The 13,378-nt window shown below is 55.9% G+C and overlaps 2 protein-coding genes across 7 annotated transcripts in view; one reads left to right on the forward strand and one right to left on the reverse strand.

The window, feature by feature from the left end:
• Positions 1-8,034, forward strand: part of LOC124242450 (bicaudal D-related protein homolog) — a 25,192-nt gene extending 17,158 nt beyond the window's left edge. Inside the window, exons 3-7 of one of the 2 annotated variants that reach the window (XM_046667507.1) lie at positions 3,751-3,875; positions 5,837-6,999; positions 7,281-7,375; positions 7,602-7,722; positions 7,806-8,034. In XM_046667507.1, the coding sequence (XP_046523463.1) occupies positions 6,781-6,999; positions 7,281-7,375; positions 7,602-7,722; positions 7,806-7,952 (582 nt within the window). In that variant the 5' untranslated portion in view covers positions 3,751-3,875; positions 5,837-6,780 and the 3' untranslated portion in view covers positions 7,953-8,034. The remainder of the gene's footprint in view (positions 1-3,750; positions 3,876-5,836; positions 7,000-7,280; positions 7,376-7,601; positions 7,723-7,805) is intronic. The other variant, XM_046667508.1, reaches the window with a different exon arrangement.
• Positions 7,953-11,596, reverse strand: ABHD11 (abhydrolase domain containing 11). 5 transcript variants are annotated; one of them, XM_046667499.1, is made up of 7 exons: positions 11,384-11,576; positions 10,275-11,112; positions 9,977-10,112; positions 9,125-9,298; positions 8,786-8,956; positions 8,495-8,676; positions 7,953-8,211 (listed from the first exon to the last, which is right to left on the reverse strand). In XM_046667499.1, the coding sequence occupies exons 2-7, from the start codon at positions 10,391-10,393 to the stop codon at positions 7,959-7,961; spliced, it is 1,035 nt and encodes a 344-aa protein (XP_046523455.1). In that variant the 5' UTR covers positions 10,394-11,112; positions 11,384-11,576; the 3' UTR covers positions 7,953-7,958. The 5 variants fall into 5 exon arrangements, with proteins under 5 accessions (XP_046523455.1, XP_046523458.1, XP_046523456.1 ...); XM_046667501.1 differs by having other exon boundaries at positions 7,969-8,257; positions 11,384-11,543; XM_046667502.1 differs by lacking the exon at positions 8,786-8,956 and having other exon boundaries at positions 11,384-11,596.
• Positions 11,597-13,378: the final 1,782 nt, after the last annotated feature.

A 13,378-nucleotide genomic window follows, 5' to 3' on the forward strand; every position in this document is an offset into this window, starting at 1 on the left:
GGTCTCTAGCGGGAGAGCATTCTGGGCAGAGAGAACTTCAATTGCAATGACCATGAGCAGGGAGCATGCCCAGCATGTTGGAGAAACAACAAGGAGGCGAGGATGCCTGGTGCATGGCGGGTGGGGCAGAGCTCAGAGGAGGTGAAGTCAGAGAAGTCGCAGAGGGGCCTTCTAAGTGACTGTGGGTCCTTGGGCTTTTCCACTGAGTGGGATGGGAGCCCTGGGAGGGTTCGAGCAGAGGAAGGACCTGATTCATCTTGGGCTTTCACAGGACTGCTCTGACTGTGGGAAGCGATTGCAATAATGCAGGTGGCTGGGACAAAGGTGGTGGCGGCGGTGGTGGTGAGAAGTGGCCATATTCTGGATACGTTTTAAAGGTGGAGCCAGCTGAGAGAAAGACAGGGCTCAAGGATGAGTGGAGTCTGGGTTTTGACTTGGACACCCGGAAGGACGGGGCTGCCGTTTGCAAAGGTGGGGGCTGACTGGAGGAGGAGCAGCTTGGGGGCGGGGTAAATCAGCATTTCAGGTTTGGGCCTATTAAGTGGGAGGGCAAGTAGGCCATTGCCTCTATGAGTCTGGAATTCTTGGGAGAGGTCCAGCCAGAAGCAGCCAGCATAGGCGGTTCTTAAAGCTGCCTCTGTCACAGCATGGAGGACAGCTGGACGCTGAACGGCCACTGTGGTGTCCTGAGAAACTGTGACTGAACAGAAGCAGGACCCGTCCGGCTGGAAAGAAGGGTCAGAGGCATTCAAGAGACTTATTTAATAATACTATACTTTATTTCAATTATGAAAAGAATATGTTTGTTGTAAAACCATGACAGATATTACAAACTAGAAGCAACAGGCCCTGGTGACTGACCATGTGCAGATAAGAGCGTAAGTGTCACCTGGAGGAGGAGCAGATCCCAAATGTGGGGGTGGGCAGGGGAGGAGTTCAGACTTGGACGGGTAGCATTTAAGGGGCCTGCCCCCACATCCAGGGGAGACGTGCAGATGGTCAACGAGCAGTTAACGTGGCTGCCTGGCTGGAAGGAGTAGTCTGGCTTGGGCTGGAGATGAAAGTTGTGGGCCACGGTGCAGGGAGTGTGTGCATGTGTGTCTGTGTGTGTGTGTTTCTATGGAAGAAGAAACAAGGGCTGAAGATAGAACTGGAATGTTCCCTGACAGGTGAGGGACAGGCAGAGATGGAGGAGGCAGAAACATGGTGGGGGCTAAAATAGAAACTGCTGCACAGGGGGCCGGCTCCGTGGCTGAGTGGTTAAGTTCGCGTGCTCCACTGTGGCGGCCCAGGGTTCGGATCCTGGGCACGGACATGGCACCGCTCGTCAGGCCACGTTGAGGTGGCGTCCCACATCCCACAACTAGAAGGACACGCAACTAAGATATACAACTGTGTACAGGGGGGGTTTGGGGAGATAAAGCAGAAAAAAAAAAAAAAAGGTTGGCAACAGTTGTTAGCCCAGGTGCCAATCCTTAAAAAAAAAAAGAGAAACTGCTGCACAAGATACCATGGGTCCCCAGGGCAGCCTACTCCCTGGGATCAGGACCACTCGCAGAGGCAGGGCATTTGAATTGGGGCTTAAAGGATGAGTAGGAGGTGGCCAGGTGGAGAGTTGGGGAAAGGCATTCTGGACCAGGGGTGTGAACAGGGACAGGGATAGAGAGAGAGCAGGGCTTCCTCCCCGGGGGAACCAGGCAGTCCCCATAACAGAAGTCACTCCCACCACATTCTTTACTGTGGATTATTGATGGACATTCAGTCCAGACCAATGCTCTGTAAAGCCCTGTCCCCACTCTAGTCACAGGGGCATCTCTAAGCCCCAATATTGGCATTCTGCACCCCTGCACACTTGTTCAGGGCCGTGAGATTTCCCTATTGCCCTGGGGGCAATCCTGATACCCTAATATGGCTTTCCATGTCCTCTGTGGTCTGGCCCTGCCTCACCTCTTGGAGGCCGCAACCCTCCCAATAACGCCCACTCCACACCCTCCTCTCAGGCCTGGCACACTCTCCCCCAGTTCCCTCTTCCTCCTGTGCACCTGGACATCGTGTCCCTGACTACCTAGTTTTGGGCTCCTTCTGTGTGGCCCCACAAAGACTTGTATTTATCCCAATTGTAGCACTTATTGTCCTGTGTGGACACAGTCTGTGTGAGGCATCTTTCCCCCAATTGGATGGGCACATCTCAAGGGAAGGAACAGGGTCATGTTCTTGCTGATTTCCCAAGGCTGGCACAGAAAGTGTGTTTGTGGAGTGAGCGATAAACACGTGCAGGCATGACTGAGCAGTGTCCTATAAAGGGGACTGAGGGAAAGGCTGGGCATCTGGGGCTCCCACAGCCCCTGGGTGCGGTCTGGGGTTTCCATCCCACAGGCGGGCTGGTGGGGGGGGGGGGGGGGGGCGCCTCTTGCCCAGAGGCCTGGTATTGGGAACTGCTGCCACCTGCTGGGCAAGGCCGGTGTTGCCTCCAGGACGTCGTCACTGCTGAGCACCTGAGTGCCTAGGTTGGGAGGACAGTCACCACGTGTCCTCCAGCAGCCTCAGGCTGGTGGGGGAGACACCTTGACAGTGACAAGAGAATGATGGGGAAGTGGAGGGGCTGTAGAGCTCTGGAGGAGGAAGAGGAGGCAGCTGTGTGAGATTCAGGAACAGAGCTGTCCTGGGGGCAGAGTTGTGGGGGTGCAGAGCAGGAAGGGCAGCTGACCCAGGCTCCGTGGCTGGGGGGGAGAGTGTGTGTGTGTGTGTGTGTGCGTGTGTGTGCGAAGTTCTGTTGTTGTTTCTTGGGTCTGGCAGGCTTATTCTTTCTCCACTCCTGGGAGGTCTGACCCGGCCCACTATTGTACAAAGTGAGGGGCCTCGCCTCGTTTCACCCTATCAGGGAGGCCCTGCATTAGTTCCACTTCATAGATGGGGACGATGAGGCTTAGGGAGATAAACACACACCAGGTCAGGAGGGTTGGGTGACACGGTTTGTAAGCCCCCCAGCCCTGCAGATCCCAGCTGTTTTGCCCACAAAGCCCAGCCCGCCATCCTGCTGGCAGCTCCTTCCCTCTCTTGGCGCCCCCCCACCCCAACCTGTAACTATCTTCCAGCTCCGCCCTGAGGTGAGGGCTCGGCCAGCCCAGGCAGTGGGGAGGAGGGAGATGTGGGCAGCTGAGGAATGAGTCTGACTGCTCGGCGTGCGATGTCTGAGGCACAGCCTTGTGATGGAATTCGCTATATGCCTGAATATAAGCTTATTTCCTCCCTTCCCCAGTGAGAAGATTAAAAGAAAATAAATTTGGCCCCAAATTCTAATTTAAACTTTTAGGGCTACACGTGAGGTTATCAACTCCCTACCTAGAACATTTAGTTAAAACACGTAGCATTTAAATATTTAAAATCACATTTTTGGAATAACTATTTCAAAACAATTCTTTTCCACTCTCACGGCGTGTGAAAGTGTATTCCAACCCTTCACTTGCATTTCTGCCTCTCATTGTCACGTGTCATCCCTAGCACCTCCTGTGAGCCCCCTAATGCAGTTTTCTCGAATACGTCATCTTCACTTGTGCTTAGAAATACAAAACTTTTTGAATCCACGAATGACGCTGTTGCTGGAAATATTATTCCAAGTCATGAGAACGGTTATTTTTCATCTAAGTGGTAGGTTAGTATGTGATCTCCTTAGGGTAGCAGAGAATTATATAAAATAGCAATGCCCTGGTCCTTCCTCCTTCTCCTTTCCCGCTTTCTCTTCTTCCACAGCACCTCCTACCATCTGGCCTCCCTCCCTTCCCTAGAGGGCGAGCTCCGTGAGGTCAGAGCGTTTCGTCCGTCTTCCTCTTAATGTCCCTCACCTGGAAACATGCCTGGAACACAGCAGGTGCCCAGTAAGTATCTGTGGAACGAATGAATGAATGTGACGCTCTTAGGAATGTTCGACAGCCCAGCGGCAGGCAGGGCCATGCACGAGGATGGCGCTGGAGTTGGGTGGGAGGGCAGCCCTGCAGGAGCCAAGCCCACACAATGGGGGCATCTATGTCAGGGAGAGCCCAGAGGTTTTGGGGGGACTAGCTACATACAGGGAGACTGAACAAATTATGAAATATATTGACGACATTGGGGAGGGGGGTAAAATATGGAATGGAGGAAGGCTAGGATGAACCCTGTGCCATTGGACTGGAATTCAGGATTAAATATAAACTTTTTTCAATATGTATAAGTTCTATTAGAACCAGAACCAACAGGATAAACATTGAGAAAAACATGTATTATGAGGCATTGACTCATGTGATTATGGAGGCTGAGAAGTCCCACAGTCTGCTGTCTGCAAGCTGGAGATTTAGAAAGCCACGGTGTAGTCCAGTCTGAGTCCGAAGGCATGAGAACCAGGAGCACCGATGGTGCAAGTCCCAGGTGGAGGGCAGAAGACCGATATCCCAGCTCAAGCTGTCTGGAAGAGAATTCAACCTTCCTCTGCCTTTTTGTTCTATTTGGGCCCTTAACAGATTGGAGGATGCCCACCCACATCAGGGAGGGCCATCTGCTTTACTCAGGTCACCAAGTCAAATGCTACTCTCTTCCAGAAACACCCTCACAGACACACTCAGAAATGTTTAACCACCTATCTTGGCACCCTGTGACCCAGTCAAGTTGACAAGTAAAATTAACCACCACACAGAAAAAGAAATAAACATAGATGTAAATGTGTTTACGTATGTGTAAAAATGTGTGTCTGCTGAGCGGGCCTGGGCATACAGATTACTCTAATTGCAATGAGCACAGCTGACACCCAGATCTTTGTTTCTAAATACCATTCTCCACCAAAAAGAACCAGATATTCTTGCAGAAATGGCTAATTCCAGGGCTGGGGCAGGGAAAAACAAGACGACCCTGGAATATCTTGTGGAGCTAGAAGGAAAGGAAGTGTTGAAAGAGTGATGGCACATATCAACACAAGAGGTCAGCAAGGGGCACCCAGTGACCAAACCTGGGACAGTGGGAGCATCGAAATAAATGATAGGAATGGGTTATGATCCATTGAATGAAACAGGAAACCACAAGTCCATCTGATATAAATAAATGGAGATGAAGAGAAAGTTCTTTACAATAGAATGCCATATAATAAATGTAAAAGGAATGATGAAATTAGAAAATCGCCATTTGTCTGGGGACGGCCCCGAGGTACGGTGGTTAAGTTCGCAGGCTCTGCTTTGGTGTCCAGGGTTTCACCGGTTTGGATCCTGGGCACAGACATGGCACTGCTCGTCAGGCCATGCTGAGGCGGTGTCCCACATGCCACAACTAGGACCCACAACTAAAAAAAACCCTGCAACTGTGTACTGGGGGTATTTGGGGAGAAAAAGCAAAAAAAGAAAAAAAAGAAAAAAGAAAACAAAATCACCATTTGTGAACCATTGTAGTAATAATTAATTTGGGCAAGAAAACATCAACAGATGCTGAAACGTATGGGTGAAAGTCGGATGAAGGAAAGGATGTTTCATAGCTTCAAAGTACCTCCCTTCCCCAATACTTATTAATCATGATCAAGTGATCAACATTAATACCACTGGTCATGGTTCCAAATGATACTGGATACAAGAACACAGCCCCATTTCTGTGATATTTCTGCCCAAAATGTCTAATAGAGGTCTAATCATGAGGAAAGATTAGACAAACCCCAACTGAAGGACAGTCTACAAAATAACTTCCCTGTAGTCTTCAAAAATGTCAAGGTCATGAATTCAAAGTAAGGCTGCAAATTGTTCCAGATTGAGGGAGACCAGAGAGATGTGACAACTGGGTACAATGCTTGGTACCATATCAGATTTTTTTTCTTTTACCCTAAAAGGACACTGAAGAGCAATTTGAAGTTGTTTCCAAATGAAAAGTTAAAATAAACGAAATGCCTCGCTGCTTCTGGCTGACTCCCACCAGCCTGCAGGACGCATTCTGGACAAGCTCCTGCGGAACTCCTGGGACTGTCTGGGCACGGGGGGCCTCCTTTGTGCCCCCACTGCCCCAGGCCTCTGACTCTCTTTTCTGACTGTATCTGTGCTTTATCTCTTCTTGCCCTGGAGGTCCCTTAGACCAGGGGTCCTGCCTGGATCGCGCAGAGCAATCTCTGGAAACACAGTGAATCTCCTCCACAACAGCAGTGTCTTTGGGGGCACAGCTCAACCCCACCTCTTCACCTAGGGTTCAACCAAACAAACGGTGGAGTTTGGCTGTTGTAGGCACACCTGGCTGGGTGGGACCCACAACAACCAGGAGTCAGGTCTGCAGGGGGTTTCCTGGGGGGTCTTGGAGAAAGTATTTACTGTTTAGGGCTGACCTGAGGACCTGATCCTCGAGAAGTAACCTTGCTAAAGAGGCCTCTCAATGGAGGAAATTCCCTCTTACATCTTAGATGTCAGTGGTGTGCTCAACAGTCACCAGAAGGGAGGTGTGGGATACCCAGACCCATGCCCCCACCCCCAGAGCACAGTGGACCCGTCCATGCTCAAGGATCAGAACGTTGGGAATGTTGGAGGAATAATGAGCCATATTGCTAGGGAGGATGGACATTCAAGATGTCAGGAAGAATTTGCCAGGAATGATGAAACTTTTTTCCTTTAGTTTTCTGCTGAACTAAGGTTGTAGTTATATGTGTGGGTGATGCCATTCAGGGTTCCAAGATGCCAGCTCTTCAGGATGGGGGTCTGGGACACCTGTGTCCCAGCATGGGAGCAGTCCTGGCTCTTTTCCTCCTTTCTCATCTCCTGATGTGGGTAGAGCGCCCCCTTGGGGTGAGGGATGTATGTGACTGGACAGGAAGGGGCTGAGGAGCTCCGGGTCTGGCCAGAGCTCCAGGATCCAGAAGAGAAGGCAGGGGCCTGGCTGGCCTGCTGGGGGCGGGGCCTGACCGGGAGTGCCTTACCCGGAAGGGAGGGCAAAGGGCCCTGTCCTCTGTCTGCCACACCCCGCCGACAAGAGTCCCAGTCACCAGGCCAACCTGTCTGGGGCCGTCGAGAGGTAAGTGTCCTTCTGAACCCACCTTGTCTCTTTCCTGGGGATCAGGTGAGAACTCCTTTCCCCGCTGGGGGGGTCCAAACACCTCCCCCTCGGCATGGCAGTCCAGTCTGGAAGTCTGCTCTACTTCCGAGGTCCACGAGACTGGGGCACTGGGGGGAGGGTGCAGAACGTCCCAGACCCCCCCCACTCCTGACATCAGCATCAGGACCAAGGCCAGGGTGGAAGGTCCCAGGGTGGGGCCTCATCCCAGATCACGGCTCCCTCCTCTGTCACCCAACCAGACCCCAGAATCCCAGGCGGCTGGAGCACTGGGGGACACCCAGACAGAGCCCTCGCTGGACCAAGTCCTCCAGGAGCGGGATGAAGCCATTGCCAAGTGAGAGGCAGCTGCCTGCAGGGGTGGGAGAGCAGTGGGCGGCTCACCCTCAGGGCTCAGTCCTGCGAGAGGAGGGGAGGGGGGAAGTCAGGTATTCCAGGAGAAAAGCCACATCAACACCTACCCTGTCACAAGGTAGAGGCTGTGGCCATACTTGCTCAGCCCCAGGGCCCAGAACCAGATCGGCAGGGCCTGAGCCTCAGGCTGCTCTCCCTGTCGTCTGCAGGAAGCGGGCAGTGGAGGCTGAGCTGGACACATGCAGAGCTAAGTTGCGAGCTGTGGAGGCCCAGCTGCTGGAGGTCCTGGAGGAGAAACTGAGACTGAGGCAGGAGGTGGAGGCCTGGGAGGTAGGGTGGGAAGGCTGGCCGGGCCTGGGAGGCAGGGGGAGAAGGGCACCGAGTGGGCCCTGAATCAGCTCTCCTGCCCTCAGGAGGACATGCAGCAGCTGGTGAGGCAGCGGGTCGAGAGTCAGCTGCAGAGAGAGTCCAGGGGCACTCTGGGAGACCCCGTGGACCCCGGAACTGCCAGGGCCCCGCGGGTCCGATTCCCCCTGGGTCGGTGGGGACGATGGCGGTGAGCGAGCTCAGCCCAGGACCTTGGGAACAGTGTCTTTATTCATTAAAGCTTGAGGTCTGACCCTCTGTACCCTCACGCCCTCAGTGCCCGCCTGAGTTCTTCCGTGCAGAAATGTGGAGCACACGACAGGGCCTTGAAGCCTGGGGTTCTGTGTCCCCTTTGGCCAGCAACTCTTAGGCCAGGAAGCCTCGAATGGCAGCCAGGAAGTCCTGCGGGCGGTCGGCGTGGATCCAGTGGCCAGCATTAGGCACGGTCTGCATCTGGGCCCGAGGGAAGAGCCGCCTAATCTCAGGGTGGTGGCTGGGACTGTCCACCGAAGAAAACGTCGCCCAGAAGGGGTGAAAAAGGGAAGATGGGGAGAGAAAGAGAGGAGGCAGAGCAGGGAGAGATGGAGAGTCACATGACCCCACCTGCCCAGTGCTGCTTCTGGCTCTCAGGCGCCCCCTGCCCACGCCCAAGTCCTCCTGGAGGCAGGCTCCCCAGGCGGAGGGGCTGGGGACTGAGAAGTAAGGCATGGCCCTCCCGCCACCCAGTCTGGCTTACGGCACATATTGAGAGTTTCCACCGAGGAGGAAGAGGGTTGGCCCAGGGTAGGATTCTTGTCGTGGTGGGAAGGCCATGATCTTGTCCACATGCTGGGCCAAGGCATCCAAGTTCACCCTCCACACGAAGCGCCCGTCTACCTCCACCAGGTTGGTGAGCAGGAATTGCCGCACAGCCATGTCCTGTGGAGGGTCTGGCAGTTGGGAGGTGCTCCTTGTGAGGCCTGGGGCTGCCACTCTTCCCTTAACGGGTCCCGGCTCACAACACTATCCAAGGGTTTGGGTGCATCACCTGGACGACAGGGCTGAGCTGCTCATCGGCCAGTTTGCGGGCACAGGAGCGGGACACCTTGTCAGGGATACTGATGGCCCTCATGGCTGCCATGTAGGTTGGGAAGTCTGAGCTAGATGTGGTCTCCACGGGGCTGATGTCCACAGCAATCAGGCGTTCCACTAGCTCTGGCTGCGGGAGAGAACTGGACTGGGGACCAGCCTTAGGGCAGGTACAACGGGTCTCAGGCATAGTTCCCGGATCCTGAACTTGGCCATTCAAGGCTTGGGTCCCAGGTTGACTGCTGGGCACTCAGGCTCTACAGTGGATGGGAGGATGCCCCAGAGAGGGACAGCTCACCCTCTGTAGTGCCAGCAGCATAGCTGTCTTGCCTCCCATGCTGTGGCCAATGAGGACACAGGGCACTAGGTCCAGCTGGGGCAGGAGGTCCTGCAGGTCCTGGCTCATGGCCTCGTAGCTCACGTCTGGGCTGTGGGGGCTGTCACCATGGTTACGAGCATCCACTGTCAGCACCTGGGAAGTGGGGTGAGAAGGAGGCAGCGCTGGCATCCATATTTGGGGCACAGACAGTCAAAGGCCTGGGAGACTTGCAGGTTGAAGGGTGGAGAACCTGGGGAGAGATCCTGAAGTGGAAGAAGGGCCCAGAGGGTGAGAGGGCCTTGTTCCCAGGCCTAGGAAGCCCAGATGAAGAACCTGGAGCCACTCTGCCAAAGAGGAGAAGAACCAAAGAGTGTGACATCTTTTCTGAAGGTCTGGCCTGGCTGGGTGGCAACCCCACAAAGAAGAGACGCCAAGAATTACAAGGGTTGGAGCACAGAAGCATGGGCTGCTGTAAGAGGTATACACCCCCTGCCGTCCCTGGTGAACAAGTAGCTGCTAGCCCCTTAGCAGGGAGGGTGTTGTTGCTTAGGCATTGGACAGCTGAGCCTAGCCCAGAGTGGACCCCACAGATGGAAATCTACAACACGAACGAAGGACTGGATGAATGCAAGCACGAGGGAATGAATGGGGTCCATCTAGGGCCTGGGTCTGCCCTGCAGCCCACATCCTCAGATGGCCAACCTGTCCTTTCATGTCTGCCCAGAGAGACACGCCACTCCTCAGCTGGAGCCCAGCAGCGAGGGCAGAGAAACTGGCCCCGCCCGCCCAGTCCCCGCCTCCCGCGGGACCCCACCTCTCCCGGAAGCTCACCCTCCGGCCTGTCTGCTGGGCCAGGGCCTTAGCGATAGAGTTGAAGTTGGTTTTGCAGCCGAAGAGTCCGTGCAGAAAGACGAGGGCCGGGCGGGCCGCCTCCCCATCCAAAAGCTTGTAGGAAAGAGGCACCGACCTGTCGGGAGGAGCAAGGATGGGGGAAGGGTCTGAGCAGGCTGGGGAAGGGGTTTGGGGGAGGGGCCGGGGGGGCGGGCCTAAGGGAGGGGGCGGGGCCGTCGGGACCGGACTGGAGGGGGAGGAGCGAAGGACCGTCTCCCACCGGGTGCCCTTGACTGACCTCGGCTCGGCGCCGCCTCGGCCGCTGCTGCTGGGTGCGACGGGCCCCGTGGAGAAGCTGGGACTGCAGGGACGGAGGCCCCTACGGGGGAGCCCCCAGGCGCGGGCCCAGCGGAGCATGCTCCAGAACCGCCGGCCGAAGCGCACCTGGGCCGGCGCGCTCGTTCCACCTCCCGCCTTCGCTCAGAGCCCCGCCCACTTCCGACTGGAGCTCCGTTCTCTCCGCCTCCTATCGCGGGATTCCCCTCCTTCGCTCACGTTTCCTTACGTAATCCCAGAGAAGAGTCTGTTTCCGTACCCCAGCTCCGCCCCTTACGTAATCCCCGCAGCCAACGCGCCGGCAGGCGGGAGCACCGCCCCTGGACACGCCCCTGGCGGTGCCACCCAATCACCTGTCCCCGCCCCCGCGGAGCTCCGCCCAGCCCTTCCCCGCGCAGCCTCCTCGCAGCGTGTCCGGGCCCTGCGGTCTGGGAATCCGGTCCCCGCCGCTCTGGATGTCCTGGGTTTGGGGCGTGAGGTCTGGGCTGCCGCGAGGCAGGTCCATGGCAAGCCGAGAAGGCCCTGCCTCGGCCCATGCCCGGCCGCGCTCCTGTCCTGCTCCTCTGCCCTCACGCACCACCCTGGGTGCGTGCCATACTTTCCGTGCCGCGGGCGGGCGCTGGCGAGAGGCGTCAGGAGTGGCTCTGGTCGTCAGGGCGCCAGCTTGGAGGCGCCGTGCTCCACAGCCCGGGGCCCAGGCAGGCCGGTGGGAGTACCTCTTACCCATCTTGAAGTCGTCGACTCTAGAAAGAGCTAGGAGGGGCTCTAGAGGTCGTCTGCAACTGCTCTCCACTCGCGTCCTGTATAGAGGGGGAAACTGAAGCCAATGACTTGTACAGGAGGCAGAAGCAGAACCTCTGTCTGGTTTGTCATTCCTGATGTGGTCAAGGGGGGAGGCCAGGTATTTGTCCTAGAGAGGGCGTTGATTGCGCTGAGCTGAAATACCTCAGATATGCTCCCGTCACCCACCCCCACCCCCACCCCCATTTACCAGCAGAGAAATAAACAATCCTCCCACCCATAGAACTCAGCACAGTCTGCAGGGAAATCGCCTCCCTCAGGAGCCCTGACCTGTTGCCATCTTTATCTTTTCTCCCCAGTCTAGAGTAGTGGTGGCCGCAGTGGCATTAGCTCAGGTCTCAGCTGGCTTCCACTGCAGTGCATCCTTCGGCAGCTGCAAGAGTACCTGCTCTTGCTGCAGCATACTTCTGCTCAGAGACCTTCAGGGACTCCCCATCTGTAAAGTTGAGAGTTGAAACTTCACAGCATCCCAAGCTTCTCCCAGTCTGATCCTACCTGCCTTCCTACCTATGCTCCACATTCTTTTACTCCCCAACCGGGCACCCCAAGGATGACACTGTGCACCTCCCTTTAGATCTTTACCCCACAACTCCCCCTGCTGGGACGTTGTGTCTGCCCCTCAGATAGCCAGCTGTCCAAGTCCTATACATCTTTTAAGGTCCCGGACAACTGCCACCTCCTCAAGCCTTCCCAGATTTCCCTAGTTGAAACGAATCTCATCCACCCCATGTCCTCAAAGCATTTGTCAGAGTCTACTGTACAGTATTATGGAACCGGCCTTCTCTGTGTCCACCATGGGCTGGGGGCTCCTGCAGGACTGGAGTCGTTTGGTTTATCTGTTGCAAAGTGCAATAGTAATTTTATTGAATGGTCCGGGAGAGATTCAGGGCATGAGCTGAGGCTCAGGTGAAGGTTCAGCTGGTGGCTGGGTCAGTGCCCCCTCCAGGAGATGACCCCTGGGCTAGCCAGGGTTACCCCGGCCTCTCCCCAACCTCTTTAGGGCAGGCCTGATGGAGTAAGGACCAGTAGGATGCATCCTAACTCTAGCTGGTAAATGCCTTACCTAATAAATGGCCCCCGTCTTGAGTCAGCCTGGGGACTGGCAGGTGTTTTCTTCTAATGAGAGGAGGGCTTTGAGGTCACTGGGGACTCTAAACACACCAGGTGCTGTGATCATTTCTTGCCAGCATAGTCATTAGGGGAATGATGAGGGCATCTGAGCCCCAGATGGGGAGTGGTCCCAGGCCTGGGAGGGGTCCTTGGAGGAGATGATGAAGCAGGGTGTTTTTCTAGAGTTTGAGACTGAAAGGGAAGGGAAGTGACATAATGTTGGTGATTCAGAAGGGTGGTATTTCAAAGGTGGTTTCCAACTGTCCTCCACCCCCACCCCAGCCTAGTCTGGCCCAGGACCCTTGACCATCTGCTGGGAGCCAGAGCCCTGGGTCTAGGGGCAGAAAGGACCTTGAGACATCCCTGAGTCCTGGGCCCCAGCCCTGTCACATGGCTGGTTAGGGCCTCGCTGGCAAGCAGAAAAACCAGTCGGCTTGAGGTTTCCACTTGAACACTCCAAAGAAAGCAAAGGGGCCAGGAGACGGGTTGTTGCTGCCTGGGAAGGACTCGGGAAATGGTGTGTTGGGGAGGGGTCAACCTGGGGCTGCCCACCCCTCCCCAACATGTTAGGACCCGGCCAGTGGACTTGCTGTCACTCATGGGGGATGTGAAGCTGCTGGAGGAGTGGTCTCCTGGAGCCCCTGGTAGGCTGAGGTGATGGGGGAGAAACGGGGTGCAAACGGAGTACGCGCTACGTCCTTGAGGAGGTCACATCTACACTTGCACGTCCGTGTTCCCAGCAGTCCCCACCTCCCTGTGAGTGGGAGGGTGTCATCCTCATTTTACTGGGGAGAAAATGGGGACGCGGGAGGCAAAGTAGGTCAGCCCCAAATCACTCAGCCTGTGCACAGCCCAGTCCGACTCCTTCCTGGCCACTGTGACTCCTAGAGCAGTGCTCCGTGTGTTTCGTCCCACCCAAGGGGAGCGGCCCGAGGCGGCAGGGACACTGCGGCCAGCCCGGGTGGCTGTGGCATGGAATGGGTTAAGGCTGGGAGGCGGTGGGTGTCCCATAACTGCACCTGGCCCAGTATCGGTCACGTGGCCAGGGTTTCACCTGCCCCGCTGAGCAGGGACAATCAGGCTGCTTGTTCCGCTGTTGGTCGCCATGGTGACAGGAGGGTGCCTGGGGAGGTCATGGGGCAAATTCCTGCCGGC

This window comes from Equus quagga, chromosome 7, assembly GCF_021613505.1.
Source record: "Equus quagga isolate Etosha38 chromosome 7, UCLA_HA_Equagga_1.0, whole genome shotgun sequence".
Lineage (NCBI taxonomy): Eukaryota > Metazoa > Chordata > Mammalia > Perissodactyla > Equidae > Equus > Equus quagga.